Source organism: Gopherus evgoodei, chromosome 16 (genome assembly GCF_007399415.2).
Source record: "Gopherus evgoodei ecotype Sinaloan lineage chromosome 16, rGopEvg1_v1.p, whole genome shotgun sequence".
Lineage (NCBI taxonomy): Eukaryota > Metazoa > Chordata > Testudines > Testudinidae > Gopherus > Gopherus evgoodei.
The window spans coordinates 7,911,625-7,926,354 of NC_044337.1; the positions used below are offsets into that span (position 1 = coordinate 7,911,625).

A 14,730-nucleotide genomic window follows, 5' to 3' on the forward strand; every position below is an offset into this window, starting at 1 on the left:
GGCTCCACTGGGGGTGAGGGAGAGAAATAACCCCTGCAGCTCCAGAAAGGGAGAGGGGGGGTCCCTGTTAACTCATATGGTGCCAGGCTGGGAGGGGGATCCCCATTAACCTCTGTGGAGCCAAGTGGGGGATATCCCCATTAACCTGTGCAGCTCCAGAAAGGGAGAGGGGGTCCCTGTTAACTCATATGGTGCCAGGCTGGGAGGGGGATCCCCATTAACCTCTGTGGAGCCAAGTGGGGGAGATCCCCATTAACCTGTGCAGCTCCAGAAAGGGGGGGGTCCCTGTTAAACCATATGATGCAAGGCTGGGAGGGGGATCTCCAATAACCTCTGTGGAGCCAAGCAGGAGATCCCCATTAACACGTGCAGCACCGGAAAGGGGGCGGGGGTCCCCATTACCTCATGCAGTGCCAGCCCGGGGGGTTCCCGGACCCTGCAGTGAGCCTGGGCCGGGGTCCCGCGGGGGCGGGGCCGCGGGCTGGAAGCGGGAGCAGCTGGCCGGCCGGCCGGCGAAGGGAGGGAGTCTGGCCGGGTCCCACCCCCCGGCTGGGGAGTGACTCCGCTCGGCCGGGCGCTGCAGGCTCCGGGCAGGCAGCATGGGCGGCGGGGGGCTGCGGATGCTGCTGCTGCTCCTGCGCTACCTGGCTCTGGGCGCCGGGCTGGGGCGGGAGCCCTCCGAGCCGGGCTCCGGACTGCACCCAGGTAGGGGGAGCGGGGGGCCGGGAGGGCAGATGGAGGGGGGCCGGGAGGGGGAGCAAAGAGAAGGGGAGTGGGGAGAGCTGGGAGTGTGAAGGGGGAGGAGAGGGGGCGAGCGATTGGGGAGGTGAAGGGGTGAGGGGGCTAGAAGTGGAAGCTGGGGGGGCAATGGGGCGAGGGAACAGGGTGAAGCAGGGACCGGGTGGGGGCAGGAGGGGGCAGCCTGGGTTGAACAGGCGTGCTCCTGAGGTCCCCAGTTGCGCTCCCGGCTGCAGGGAGGTCTCCAGCCGGGGATGCTGTTGCTTGGGAGGGACGGGGCCATCCCTGGGCTAGAGGGCACCTCCAACACGGGCCTGCAAACAAACTACCCAGCCTGGGAGCGTTTCCCCCTTGCACCCTGTGGCAGCCCCTCCAGCTCTTCTTCAGCAGCAAGATGCTTCTCTGCTGGGGAGGGACCCTGCTTGTGCCCAGCTGGCACTTCAGCTTTCTTGGTGCGATGGTGTTTTGGGCTGGGAGCTGCATGGGGCAGGCTTAAGCACCAGCCCAGCAGGGGGTGGGGTGGGAGGGAGCCTTGGAGACCTGCCTTGCAGCAGTGGAGCCTGGCCAGGCTCTGCTGATGGGTCTGGGGGACAATCCTCACTCATCCAGAGACCGCTTTAGCTCTGTGCCCCTTATCCTGCTGTGCTCTGGCTAGTCGCTGGCCTTCCTGGACAGTGCAGCTGCAAACAAACCCCAGGTCAGGATCTGGGTTTTAGGGCCCTGTCATTTTGCAGTGTGGGTGCAGGCCAAACCGCAGACCCAAGTCAGGTCTGGGGAGTGCAGCGAGGGCGGGTTAGCACGGTTGGGATACCCTTGTCCTGCCAGTGTAAGCCCAGTTTACAGTGCAGTGGGCTTGGAAACACTGAGTCGACCAGCCTGCGAGCCACAGACCCAGGTTTACAATGTAGAGTAGAAATACACTCCGGGCTTGTCTACTCAAAGTTGCATGTGTTGAAGTTAAATGGGGTTTTAAAAACTGACCTAGTTCAACTGGTGCAAACCTCTGTGCGCAGGGTCCAACCTGATGTATATCTGTTGAAATTGCTGCAGGGATTTCCCCCAAAGCTGCACCCAGCTAACTGCGTCCGTCCCTTGCCTTGTGTGTACAGACAGGCTGCCTGTGTTCAGGGGAGGGAGCATTGCCCTAGTGCACTGGTTACTCCCTGCACAGCCTAAACCATGCGAGGAGCTTAGGCAGTCTGTATAACTGCTCCTCTTCTGTACTGCTCTGCAAAGGAGACAGAGCAAGATGCTTGGGAGGCATCACTTTCTGTCCATGTCCTTTGGGACAGCCATTCCCACCTTCCAAATGGGATGGGGCTTTTCCCATTGAAAGCACAATGAACCTTTGAAGTTCCTGATTCCTCTATGTAGCTGTTCACATGCATGTCCTGGGGTCTGGCTACAGATTCTGGTGCCCCCTGCGATGGAGCCGCTGATAAGAGGTCTCCACTGGGAAGCGCTATTAAACCAGGGTTTACGCTCCTTGGGAAACTCAGGTAGGAGGTGATGAGGTAACTGACGACAGTGCTTGGTCTTAAAGCTTTTCCTGATAATTGGCATGTCCTGTGTAGGTGCTGATGTCTTGCGTTCCCTGCCCCTTTGGGCTGGCTCTATTTTAGAATCCTAATGCAACACACCTGTATGAACTGCAGAGTGATGCCATGACGCACAACGATGTGCAGGTGCTGGGTATGGTTAGGGTGGTTTTGTAATCACAGAGCTGGAAATTGGTGGACATCACCCCAAACCTACCCATCTGACCAAAGAAACTCTTACAGCTTTCTCTGAAGGAGAATATTTGGAAATCATCTCTAGCTGCAAACAACATCAGTCATAACTGGACAACGTAGAGCCAAACATGGCCTGTGTCCTGCTATATGGCTTCTCTTTGTTCCTGTTTCAGAGCCGCCAGGCCGGGCTTAGTTATGCCGTGTGGGGGTGTGGATAGGGGGCTTGGTGATCTGGGGCACTGACTAGCATTCCACAGGTGTGGCTTCAAGAATTAGTCATAAGGGGCATGAACTTGGTGGTCTCTGCTCAATTTGATGCACCTGTGTTGACACAAGAAGCTGCACAAGCACTGCCAGAGTGTAACAAAGAGGCGGGAGGCTCACGTCTGTTACAGCCCGGTACAATCCAGTCCATCCTTACTTTTCATCCATTCGCCAGTGATTCCAGTCCATTAGTCTAATCTAGCCCCCAGGCCAGCCTGCTGAGGGTAGGAGAGCCTCTTGCATGGCTGTGCCTGGTGCTGGCTTCCAGTGCTTCATTTCACTATAAATAGCTCTTCTCCCAACCCTGCCGCTAAACTCAAGGGTGCCTGGGGGGGGGGGGGGGGGGATTACCTGTGGCAGAGGGAGTTCACAGCGAGCTGACTTTTTGAAGGGGAAATACAGTCCAAGGAGAGCAAATCCTTCCCAAAGGGATACAGTATCATGAAATAGCCAGTGCTGCTTTCTCCAGGGTGCAGCCGAGGCAGTGAGAGCTGTGGTCATGGTGGAGGCAAAGATGGACTGAAAGTCTTAAATAAGCAGTGTGTCTAGCGGGTGGGGCAGGAGACTCGGACCTTCCTCCATTTGGAAGTTGATAAGCTCCGTGGGGTGGTAGACAATGGGGTGCGTTTAAGAAGCAAAGGGGAATTCTTTTGTATTTTAAAATGAAGCTCTTGTTTGTTACTAAGGCGAGGTCTGTTATGCATCTTGCGAGCCTCCGCCCCGGGGTACGTTTCCATTTGAGCTCGGAGGTGTGATTCGTCCCTGCGCTAGCTCTGCTCAGATCTCAGTGGATCAGGAGCAACGTAAGCAATCAGCATTACCCAAAAGAGCCACAGTGACGTGAATTCATTGTTTTGTTTACTGCAGTACTATTCATATTTAAACAGCATAATTGGGGACTATTTAGTTATATTTATTTTCTCCCAGCAAATGAGTTAATAACTTTGTGCAAGTTGATAACTTCATTGGTTAATAACACAGTAAACACATCCTGATTGGTTAATAATTAAATCACCCAGTGGTTTAATAGCATGTGCTGCAAGGAGCCACATTAAAGAGCCACTTGTGGCTCAGAAGCTGCAGTCTGAGTATCGTGGAGCTAGGGCATAACAATAGCAGAGTGTCTGTGGCAGCAGAGGTAGCAGCTCGGGTTAGCTGCCCAAGGACGGGCCAGCCTGAGCTCACGGGTATGTACTCGGACAGCTGGCCAGAGCTGCTGCTGTGGGCACGTGGATGTTTTTAGGTGCGAGTTGGAGCAGAGGAGCGAGGGTACATATGCACGAGCCAGGAATCACGCCTCCCAGCTCAAATGTACATGTACTCTTAGCCACGGAGCCGAATCCCATCATGCTAGACGCTGCACAGACACCGAACAAAGAGACTGTCCCTGTCCGAGGAAGCGCATGCTTGGAATCCATTTGACATTAGATTTCAGCCCTGAGAGTAGTCTCACTCGTGCGAGCCTGTGGGGCAGGCAAGGGAGACGTGAGCTTACCTCGGCTTGGCACTTGGCAGCGTTGCAGATAATGGCACTCCTGCTGTTATTCTGGTGGATGACATTAGGGCTACGTCAAAGGCTACATCTGTGCTAGAAACATGGCAGCTGCACAGCTCTGGCATTCAGGGCCGGCTCCAGGCACCAGCCCAGCAAGCAGGTGCTTGGGGCGGCACATCCAGCTCTTCGGCAGCAATTCGGCGGCGGGTCCCTCGGTCCCTCTCGGAGCGAAGGACCAGCCACCGAATTGCCGCCGAAGACTGACTCAGTGGCGGTAGAGCTGATCACGATTGCGACTTTTTTTTTTCCTACTTGGGGCGGCAATAACCCTGGAGCCGGCCCTGCTGGCATTGCAGCTACGCCGCTGTCATGCAGAGAATTACGATGGCAATGGAAGGGGTTTTCCATCGCTGTGGTAAATCCACCTCTCTGAGAGGCAGTCACGCGTGTGACAGAGGAATTCTTGTGTCAGCCTAGCGCTGTCTACAGTGGGGCTTAGGTTGGCTTAACTAAGCCCTGGTCTACACTACAGAATTGCTTCTGTAACTGCGTGGCTCAGGGATGTGAATAATCCAGCCCCCTGAGCTACTAGTTTTACCGACCTAAACGCCGGTGGAGACAGTTCTATTGGTGGGAGAGCTTCTCCTGCTGACACAGCTACTGCCTCTCCTGGAGGTGGATTGACTGAACCGTTGGGAGAGCTCTCTCCCTTCAGCTCAGAGCATCTTCATTAAAGCGCAGCAGTGTAGCTGGGCCGATGTAGCGTTTTAAGTAGAGACCTGCCCATGGTCTCTCAGGGATGTGAGGTTTTTCACACCCCGGAGCAACATAGCTAGGTCGACTTAACTTTCTCAACTTTAAATGCAGACAGCACCTAAGGGAATCTCCTTGGATTGAAGCGCACATCAGAAACTTGAGAGATATTTGCCATCTCAGAACTCCAGTGCCGTGGGTCGCAGCTGGGTGTTTGGAGGGGAAGAGGAAGAGAAGATGTTTCAGTGAAAGACACAGGCTGTTTCTCAGCGCACACAGTACACAGAAATGAAGAACGGATTAATTCATTAATTGGAAGCTCCCAACTGGTGGCTGTCACCAGGTGTTAGAAGCTGCTCTGCTGTTGTGTTTTGGATATTCTTTGTGTTAATACAGCCAGCCCCTGAGGAAAGGGACTTCAATTGTTATAGTTTGGGGCTTCATTCTACCATCTTGCTCACTGACATGCATACTGGTAGAGGGGTTGGGTTCTGTCTGGCTTATGGCCTGCCTAGGAACCTTCCACGCTGCTGCTCCTCCAAAAACTGCAAGCAAACGAAGCCATGCTCTTTGAAATAGCCAGGTTTTGTACATCATAAGAGGGAGTAAATTTTTCAGGGCACGGGCCCTTTCATACTCTGCACAGCACCTAACGCAATGGGTTCTCAGCCCTTCTTGGGGCCTCTATGTGCTGCAGTCATACAGATAACCAATCAGTCTCCACTTGGGTGGACATGTGACGGCTTGTGAAGAGCTGCTCATAGCCCAGGTGCTTGACTTTTCCTCTCTGATGCTGATTTAACCTGATATTTCGAACCATCGCACCATCCGAGCGTATTTAATGGCTTTCCCCCTGTGGTAGCCTGGCTTCCCTCCTTTGAATTCTGCCCTGCTGCTTCCTTCCCCTTCCCACGTCAATCCGCACGCCCTATCTATCGCTTCCCAGTGTGGAGTCGGTTGCCAAGGTTGCAGTGAGTTTATTTTGTGTTGAGGCTCGTTTTCGAAGGAGGTAGGTGAAACCCAGCCGAACAGAAGGCTATTCCTGGCTTCCCTCCCTGAGCCTGGCACTGCATGAAGCTTTGTACGCTGGTGCAGTGACCCGTGGCGTTCATATATCCAGCTGCGGGTCTTTGCGTGCCGAGATGGAGTCTCACTGAAGCAGCACAACTTCCAAACAAAAGTGATGAGTGCAGCTGAAGACTCAAGTTGGACAGTTTGTTGTTTAAAGTCCACGGGCCCTTCTGGATTGGCTGTTTCCTCTCCTTTATGTGAGGGCTACATTGTTCTTGGCATGTGTTTTGGGACGGGGAAGAGAGGACATTGGAGGCAGAAGACCATGTTCACTCAAGGTCATTTGGAGTTAACTTTGGCTGCTTGGCGGTGCTTATTGATCTTCTTGGTTCATATCTAATTCTTTGCATTTCTATAGCAGCTTTCAGCCCTGGGTCTCACGACCCTTGTAGGTGAGAGGGAAAAGATACGGGGTGATCTGTTCTTTACTCGCCGTGAGAGAAGTAAGAGGCCAGAATGCAGCCTGGAGGAGATGGGAGCTGTTACTCTGTGGAGCCCCTTTGCACTTCCCGTCCCAGTTTGTGCCATGCTAGAGGAGATGCTGATTCCGGTCATGCTCCGAGGTTGCATTCTCTAGGTTTCCCAAACTAGGCTCCCATACTAACCCCCTAGCGTCCTCTTGTGAAGTGGTGCGTTGCTGAAGAGACAGTACCTTGTTTAATTCAATGTGGCTTCCCCCTAACGTAGCCTCTGCTGAATGAAATGCTCTTTGAAGGGGAAAATGGCTGTCCTTGAGGGGATGAGGTTAGGAGCCTGGTTGTTCTGTGAAGCTTTGGGTTACACTGGGACAATCAGGAAGCAAGAGAGCTACCCTGCCCCGTTCCTCCTCCCTTGGAGCTCCCTGGCCATGGCAACAGCAAAACCGACAATGGGAGCTGGGGGTGGATGTGACATCCGGTCTCTCTCTCCTGCGGCTGTTTGTCCTTGTCCTTGCTGTGGGGTGTAAAGAGGATACTCCTTAATTATACACCTAGGGCCTCATACTCCGAGGTGCTGCACTTCTGCCGCTGGAAACGATGGGAGCTGACCCGCGCCACTAGAACTCAGGTCTGTGATGACTTAAGCTTCAAAGCACTGTCAGTGTCATAAGGCCCACAGTGAGGCTGACGAACAGGAGAATTAGCTTTTTCCTGACCTGGGACTGTCCCTTCCCCACCCCCTAACCTGCGGTGGGGTTGAGTCCTAAATCTCATGCTGCCTGTGGTAGCACAGAGAGTCCCAGCAGGCCTGGGAGTTGTCTTTTTACTTTCTAGGGAGAATGATGTGGTGTTGGGTGGGTGTCAATCATTGCTAGATGAATTGCATCCAGACGGAAAGAATTGGATAACTTCAGAGTGAAAACTACTTATCAGCTGGCATGTGAGTAACCAGTATAGGTGTGGATGTTGGCAGTGCTGGTTATTCTAAGCTAAGGTCCCGTCTTCCTTCATCAAGGCGGCATTATTTCACTCTTCAGGCTACAGTTCCCTGTGAAGATCAGATCCTTTGTCTTATTGCCACAGAAGGTCATGAGTGTAAACATGCAATCAAGAAGCTAATGAGCAAAGTCGGGAACGAGCAAGGATTCAGAATAGAGACACATGTGGTGGACAGTGGTTTGAAAAGCCCTGTATGAACAACGCTCTGTTCTCAGTTACTCCCAGTTCTTGAATTTGGTTCTCTGACTGCGCAGCATGGTTAGGGTGGGAATGGGAAGAGGAATAAGAGGATTTTAAATGGAGAAGCTGTCAGAGGTAGCATATGGGCATTGGAAAGGCTTTTGAAATCACTTTGTCAGAATCAGTTTGTATCTGTGCCTGCTTTGGGTGATAGTAGCAATTAATGTAGGGCCCAGATTTAACTGGTCTGCAGGGATAAGAACTGATGTGACAAGATAAAGAATTTGTATAACATGGGCCTGTCTAAAGTGAAAACTCAGTTGTGTAAAAGTTGTGTGGTGGTCCTGTAAGATGAACCAATGTTTCCCAGGAACCAGTATGAGACCATTGGTACTTGGAACCCAACTCAGAATGTAATGGCTGGTCTGCAGAGGTGAAGGGCGAAGGCTTTAACCTAGCCACACAAGACCAAAAACCAACCAACCCCCTCAAAAAAACCTACTGAGAAAGTGACCTAAAAATGAATAGATGCAAACAGGTTGGCCTCAGTTAGTGATTAACTCTACTTAATGAAGAGAAGATTGGTATCTGAAGCTGCAAAGCTTGGTTTACTGCAGGACGACATATCTTCCTCTCAGGCCAGTGAAAATGCCCTCATGCTATGTCCTCCTTCCAAAGACCTGAAGCTTTAACTCCCATCCCAAAAGCTCCTCAAACCCTTTCCCAGGTTGAGAGCCTACCCAGCTGTTGTGTTGCAAAGTACATGTGCATGCATTACATGTGTGTGTGTGTGTGTGTGTGTGTATCAGTGTTCCCTCTAATTTTTTATGTCCATATGAGGAATAAATTTTATGTGCACCAATATGGAGGTGATGAGTCGGGCCTAGGGGTTTGGAGTATGGGAGGGTGCCCAGGGCTGGGACATAGGGTTGTGTGCAGGGGCGTGAGGGCTCTGGCTGGGGGTGCAGGCTCTGGGGTGGGGCCAGGAATGAGCGGATTGGGATGAGGGAGGGGACTCAGGGCTGGGGCAGAGTGTTAGGGTGTGGAGGATGAGGGCTCTGGCTGGGTGTGTGGTCTCTGGGGTGGGGCTGAGGATGAGGGTTTGGGGTGCAGGCTCCCCCCAGCCCTCTCCCGCCGCAGCAGCTTGGGGCTGGTTGAGATGCACCGCTCCCCGGCTGCAGCATCTCCGGTGGGGCTGGGCCAGGAGAGGGGCTTCTCTTCCCAGCAGCTCGGGCTGAGCTGGGTCGGGGAATGGGCTTCTCTCCCTGTCTGTGTGAGGCCTTTGATAGCCGACTGTGCAGCGCAGCTTACAGGGAACATAGCTGTTTAGGTGTGTGTGTATATATATGTGAGCCTGCCTTAACCCTGCTGCGCCGCTGACTGGACTTTTGACAGCCCAATCAGTGGTGCTGACCGGAGCCGCCAGGGTCCCTTTTTACTGGGTGTTCCGGTTGAAAACCGGACACCCAGCAACCCTAAGAGGGGCCCTCAGCTGCAATAGCAAAGCAGGGCATATTGCGGGTCAGACTTGCTTTGTGTGGGCCGCATTGCATAGAACTGGAATAACTGCACCGCTTGTAGGCCAGAATTGAGGTAACACGACCAGTCTGTGTGAAGGGAAGCTTTGCACAACACCTGCCCCATGCTACGTCCCATCTGAGTAGGTTGCAGGCTGCTCTGTGTCGAGGGCAGGCTGTATTCAGACATACTAAACCCTGATACAGGGGTCCTGGCTACAAATCTTTCCAGGTTGATGCAGGTGGAATACCAAGGAGTTTAATTCCCACCGGATGCCACAGCCAGCTTCTTTTCAGAGTTGCAGCACTATTGATGCAGTAAAATCTCTCTCCCAGTTCTTATGCAGAAATTCTTTTCCTGCCCAGCTCTCAGCGTTGGCAGTGAAGTGTCATTAGCAGATACCCCTTGGTTACCTGTGGTTTTCTCGCTTCACTCTGCTCACTCCTCAGGCACTTGCTTCAAGATCACCTCTAAGATCAGCATGAATCTAAACCCCACCTTTCCTCCAGCGAGCAGCCCTGCTATGGAAATGCTGTACTCTGAGCTTGGATTCATTACCTACCTTCCAATACCTTAATGCCATGGTAGCCAAGCTGAATGTTTGTGAAACTTTCCTTTTTTTTTTGTTTCCTGCTCTGTTTTCATTTGTAAGGGGATTCCTGGTCCTGCTTGGAGGCTAGGGGGCATTGTAGGGAAGTGTGTGATCTGAGTCAGTCTGCAAAGAGCCAGCCTAGAGGAAGGTGGAGTGAGTTGTCTTGCTGCCTTAAGGAGCAGCCTGCTTTGTCTCTCCCTGGTTTTGGTTCTGGTGTGTTAGGGTTCTGGATTCTAAGAAGTAAAGTAGTGTTATGTTGCAACCATCCCTAAAGATAAACATACTTTATCTTATATTTAGATACGGAATGAACATAATTTAAGTGTTGGTCAGGATGGTAGCTGTCTCACATGCATCAGGCAGTGATCTGGTGATCTCCGGAACTAAAAGCATGAGTCATTCTACAGTTTGTGCTGAATAGTCAGGTTGTATTGCTGGGGGCGGTAAAAGACTCGCATCCCTCAGTGAAATGGGCACAGAGAGGGGTGAATGATATGCACTTGCCAATGGGTTAACCGTGCACAAGGACAGAGTGTGTGTACCGAGCGTAAAGGGGGCACACAAGCATGTCAGGTGTGCAGCACCCTTGAATGCCATGGGCAGGGAAGGCTTGATTGAGACCTGAAGCTGGAGCCATCTCCAGTCGTGACCCTGGGATAATGTCTATTCTGCATGTTCCCTTTGACTGTACTTTGCCTACAGCACTCACTGGGTGACAGTGGAGAGAAACCTTGAATCCAAGTGAAGAACAGTGACTCCTATATTCTGGATTCACTCAGAATATGCTCTAAACATTCACCTGGGATTTCTGTGATTCTGTCCAATTTTCATCCCCCTGCTATACTGACCATCCAGGTTTGTCAAGGAGACGTCTGTTTGCAAACAAAAACCTCCTGATTTAATGATGAGATCTCTTGCAACTACATTACCTAGAATCTTACGTGTCAGCCACATGTGTGTCAGCCTTTCTCTCTGAGTCAGTGAGAGAGACTGATATGCATGTGTAGCTAATGCACAGGATTCTGGGTAATGTAGTTCACCTCTGCTCAGAGCCGGATTAACCCATTACTTGGGCCCTAGCTGATGACTTGGGTCAATGGGGAGTTCACAGCCTTCTCCGGCCAGACGGGACCATTACAATCATCTAGTCTGACCTCTGGCATAACGCAGGCCAGAAGATATAACCCATTGACTCCTGCAGCAAGCCCATAGCTTGTGATTGAGCTGGATTATATATGTTTATTCTAGACAGGTGCCCAATCTTAGTTCAGACTTCAAGTGATGAAAAATCCACCACATCCCTAGTAAGTGGTTCCAGTGGTCAACTTTAGGAAATACTAAAATTAGTGCTTGATTTTGCAACTTAATGTTCTTTTCAGGAGTGCTTTTCCATGGAAATAATTGGAAGAGGGGTTTCTAGACAAGAAGGTGTAAAATATCATCAGAATACCATGTGTGTTTATGATCTAAATATATATGTTTAATGCAGACAGATGATACATGCAACGCTGCCATGGAAAAATAAGCAGTTTGAATTAGTCTGGCAAGACCTGTGTGCTACCATGCAGAAACCTGTTATCTCTCACTCTAGAACTATTTACAGAAGCTCTCCCGTGCTCTCAAGAGAGTGCATGTTGCCAGCAATAAACCTGAACTCCCATCACTAAATGGCCCAAACTAAAACTAGGGTGACCAGATGTCCCGATTTTATAGGGACAGTCCCGATTTTTGGGTCTTTTTCTTGTATAGGCTCCTATTACCCCCCCACCCCCTGTCCTGATTTTTCACATTTGCTGTCTGGTCACCCTAACTAAAACACCGGCTATTTTTATGTGCTGCAGACCCAGCTGTGGCCCAAAAATAACAGGCTGATTGAGCCGATGAGTTGGCTGGGTCCTTGGCGGCCCAGGACTTTAGTGTGATGAAGATGTGTTTGCTGGGATGTAAAGTGATGTGAGTCTGATGTTCTCCTCCATGCCATGTCCCCTGTGGGCAAGCTCTGAAATGATCAGATCTCAGCACTGATACCCTGGGAAGCAAGTGGCGGATTTTAGGTGCACAAATATCTAACATGACACAGCCATGGTGCTAAGGAGATGTACCGGGTGAGGTAATGTTTTTCCATCTCAAATCAAAACAGGCAGGGCTCGTTTCTTTTTACAGATATTCACTGGGTACTGTTTAAAAAAAGAAAAGTCCCCCTTTTACAAACCTTGTGTTCATAGCAGGGCTGCTATGTCACTCCTGACGCACGTGGTCTTTTGGCATGTGTGAGAGATGCTGGTTTTAATTCCAGTATCAGCGGTGGCAGGTGATTAAAACTCCCCCTCTGCTCAGCCCTGCTACGCCAGCTGCTCCATATGGGGCTGCTCGTTTCCCTGCAGACTTGGTTTGATTTAAGCCAGGCTCAGGAACGGGAAGCACAAAACCCCCCTTTGTAGAGCAGAGAGATGGGAGGCAAAGGAAACCCACTCATCATTTGTAATGCCCAGAGGTCCCAGTCAGGACTGAGGCCCCATTGTGCATGGTGCTGTATGTACACCCCAGACGTTACAATCCCTGAACTGAAGAGCTTATGATCCAATTTAAGACAAGACTCAAAACTCCAGCAAATTCAGGGGGGAGGGTCAAGGAGGCAAGGGGAACAGAAATAACTGTAAGAGCAGGGTGGGGGTGGGAAATGCGGGTAATGGCAGTAGATATGTGGTTGTCTTAGCAATCAGTCATTGCATTTTGATTATACTTAATCACTGCAAGGGAGGAGATTGGTTTACATCTCTCTTCTCTAACACTTTGCCTACTTATTGTTTATCTTCATATTGGTGGTTTTATTTTTGCCTGTCTATCAGACTTCTGTTAACGGGCTTATTTCCTTGCATTAACACTCCCCGCAAAACAACCCTTTTCCTTTCCTCCCCTCCCAGCTGTGTACTGCTGTGATAAGACACCTGATCTCCGCTCCCCCTTCACCAGCCTCTTCTGCCACACTCCTAGAGAGACTCTTTGCCACAAAGCTACCCATGGAGGGAATAGATAACTGGCTTTACAGCCCCTCTTGCTGACCACACATCTGTGGATGGAGAGTGAGCCGCGGCCAGACTGGAGCACTCCCGGGACTTCCATGCCTGGGTCTGCAGGGGAAGAGCAAAGGGTGCGAGCTGAATCGTGGGGAGGGCAGGGTGGGTGCTGGTCTCTGCTGGAACGTTGCCTGCCCACTCCTGGGTGGAGCCAGGGTGGAGCCAGAGGGGTGAGCTCAGCCTCTGCTTTCTATCCGGACGTGGAGCCACAGGCAGAGGAAAGGGAAAAAAATGATCATAAACTAGCCTACAAGAAACCATTCGCTGTAAAACACAACGGGGATCTTGCGGTGTTACTTCTGGGCAGAAGGAAAGGTAAAGCCTATTTCTTAAGGAAAGGATTTAGACTTCAGTCAGTTCTTGGGGCACGCACCAGCACCAGGCTGGCTTGCCCTTGAGGGAGATTCACAAGGCAGGGATGTCCTCCAGGTGTTTCAGCCTGTTGATCTTTGAATCAAATATTCAGCCGTAAGGGAGGGCTTCCTCTTGGGTTGTCTATGAAACCTTATTCTAATTGTTCTTGAAACTGCTAGGTCTGTCTTATGTTTTTTACACAGTGTGTAACCAGATGGGCACTATGGGATTCAAATAACCTTCTTTAGTAAATACATATAACATGCAAGACCTAACTACATATATACACTGTTGCTATAGTGGCTTCTGAAATATAGCAGATATCAAGGACCACTAGAGGAATCACAAACCGTTTAAAGGGACATTACCCAATTCTGTTACACTACAAGTTCCAAACCATGAGATGAAAAATAACTCCCAGGAAATAAAGAATATGGTATAACCTGCACAGATATACTTTCACGCATTCTTTTTAAGGCCCTGATCTTGCCAAATGCAAATCGGTTTTCATGTCAGAGCTTGTATGATTAATTGCAGGGTGTGCAGGGACGGCCTGGTGGTTGGATTTTTCATCATTGAGAAATTCTGGCACTGAGGAATCATTCTGGGAGGAGGCGGTTCAAACACGGGACCTGTGTTGAAAAGAAAATGTAAACTAAGCAGAGTGAAATATTATATGAAAGCAAACTTCATCCGCTCTAATGAAGACCATTCAACCTGAGGCTAATTGTCATCTCTTTGTAAGGCCCCTTTTTAATAACCCTGGGTGGAAAGCACCAATTCTCACCACTCCATCACTTTCAGCCCTGCTTTGTGTCGCATGGTAAATGCGTAGAGGCGAATTGCCGGCTCCTATAACTACTCTGCTTTTCCAGCGACAGCAGTGGGAATTACAGTGCCTACAGCTGCTGTGGAAGCTGGTACTGTGCTCGGCCTATAATTAGAGCTAAATTCTCTGTCACATCTGTCTGTTCTGCCTGCTGCTGTCCTAGGAGCAGGGCAGGATGTTGAAATTTACAGCAATCCTGCTGTCACAGCCCATAAGACCAGAGCAAAGCTGGGTTTGTCTCCTGGCTGGAGGCAAAGCACAAGAGCAGAGGAGAGTCCCTGATCTTGTTGTCTCTGCATCCGCCGCAGTGAAATCTAACTAGCAACCTTTGGGATGAGGCAGCCAGTTTAACAGATGGAGTTCCTCTCTCAAAATCCTAGCTAAGATAGCAAATAAATCAACCCTCCTCCCCGCAAAGGCCCAGAGAGAGAACATTATTCAAATCCACTTCTGTTTAAGACCTGTCAACCTTGACGATGTCTCTCTAGCCCACAATGCTGGTAATTAGTGCAGCACTAATGATTTGAGCTGAACTTTGCCTGGCTGTGACATGCCCACTGGCAGCGTAATTTTTGAAAGGTTAAAGGCTGCTTTCGGTCACCAAGCGTTGATCCCAGTGCGCCAGGGGCGAGGGTACCCTGCTAAGATGGCTAGTTGGCCCTTTAGAGATGGATGGATGTGTAAATATAAGCAAGGTAAAGGTGAAAT

The 14,730-nt window shown here is 50.7% G+C and overlaps 1 protein-coding gene across 1 annotated transcript in view; it reads left to right on the forward strand.

Annotated features, from left to right (window-relative positions):
* The first annotated feature begins 599 nt into the window (after window positions 1–599).
* COL27A1 (collagen type XXVII alpha 1 chain) overlaps window positions 600–14,730 on the forward strand; it is a 254,500-nt gene continuing 240,369 nt past the window's right edge. Inside the window, exon 1 of the mRNA XM_030535277.1 lies at window positions 600–705. Coding sequence (XP_030391137.1) covers window positions 600–705 — 106 coding nt within the window. The remainder of the gene's footprint in view (window positions 706–14,730) is intronic.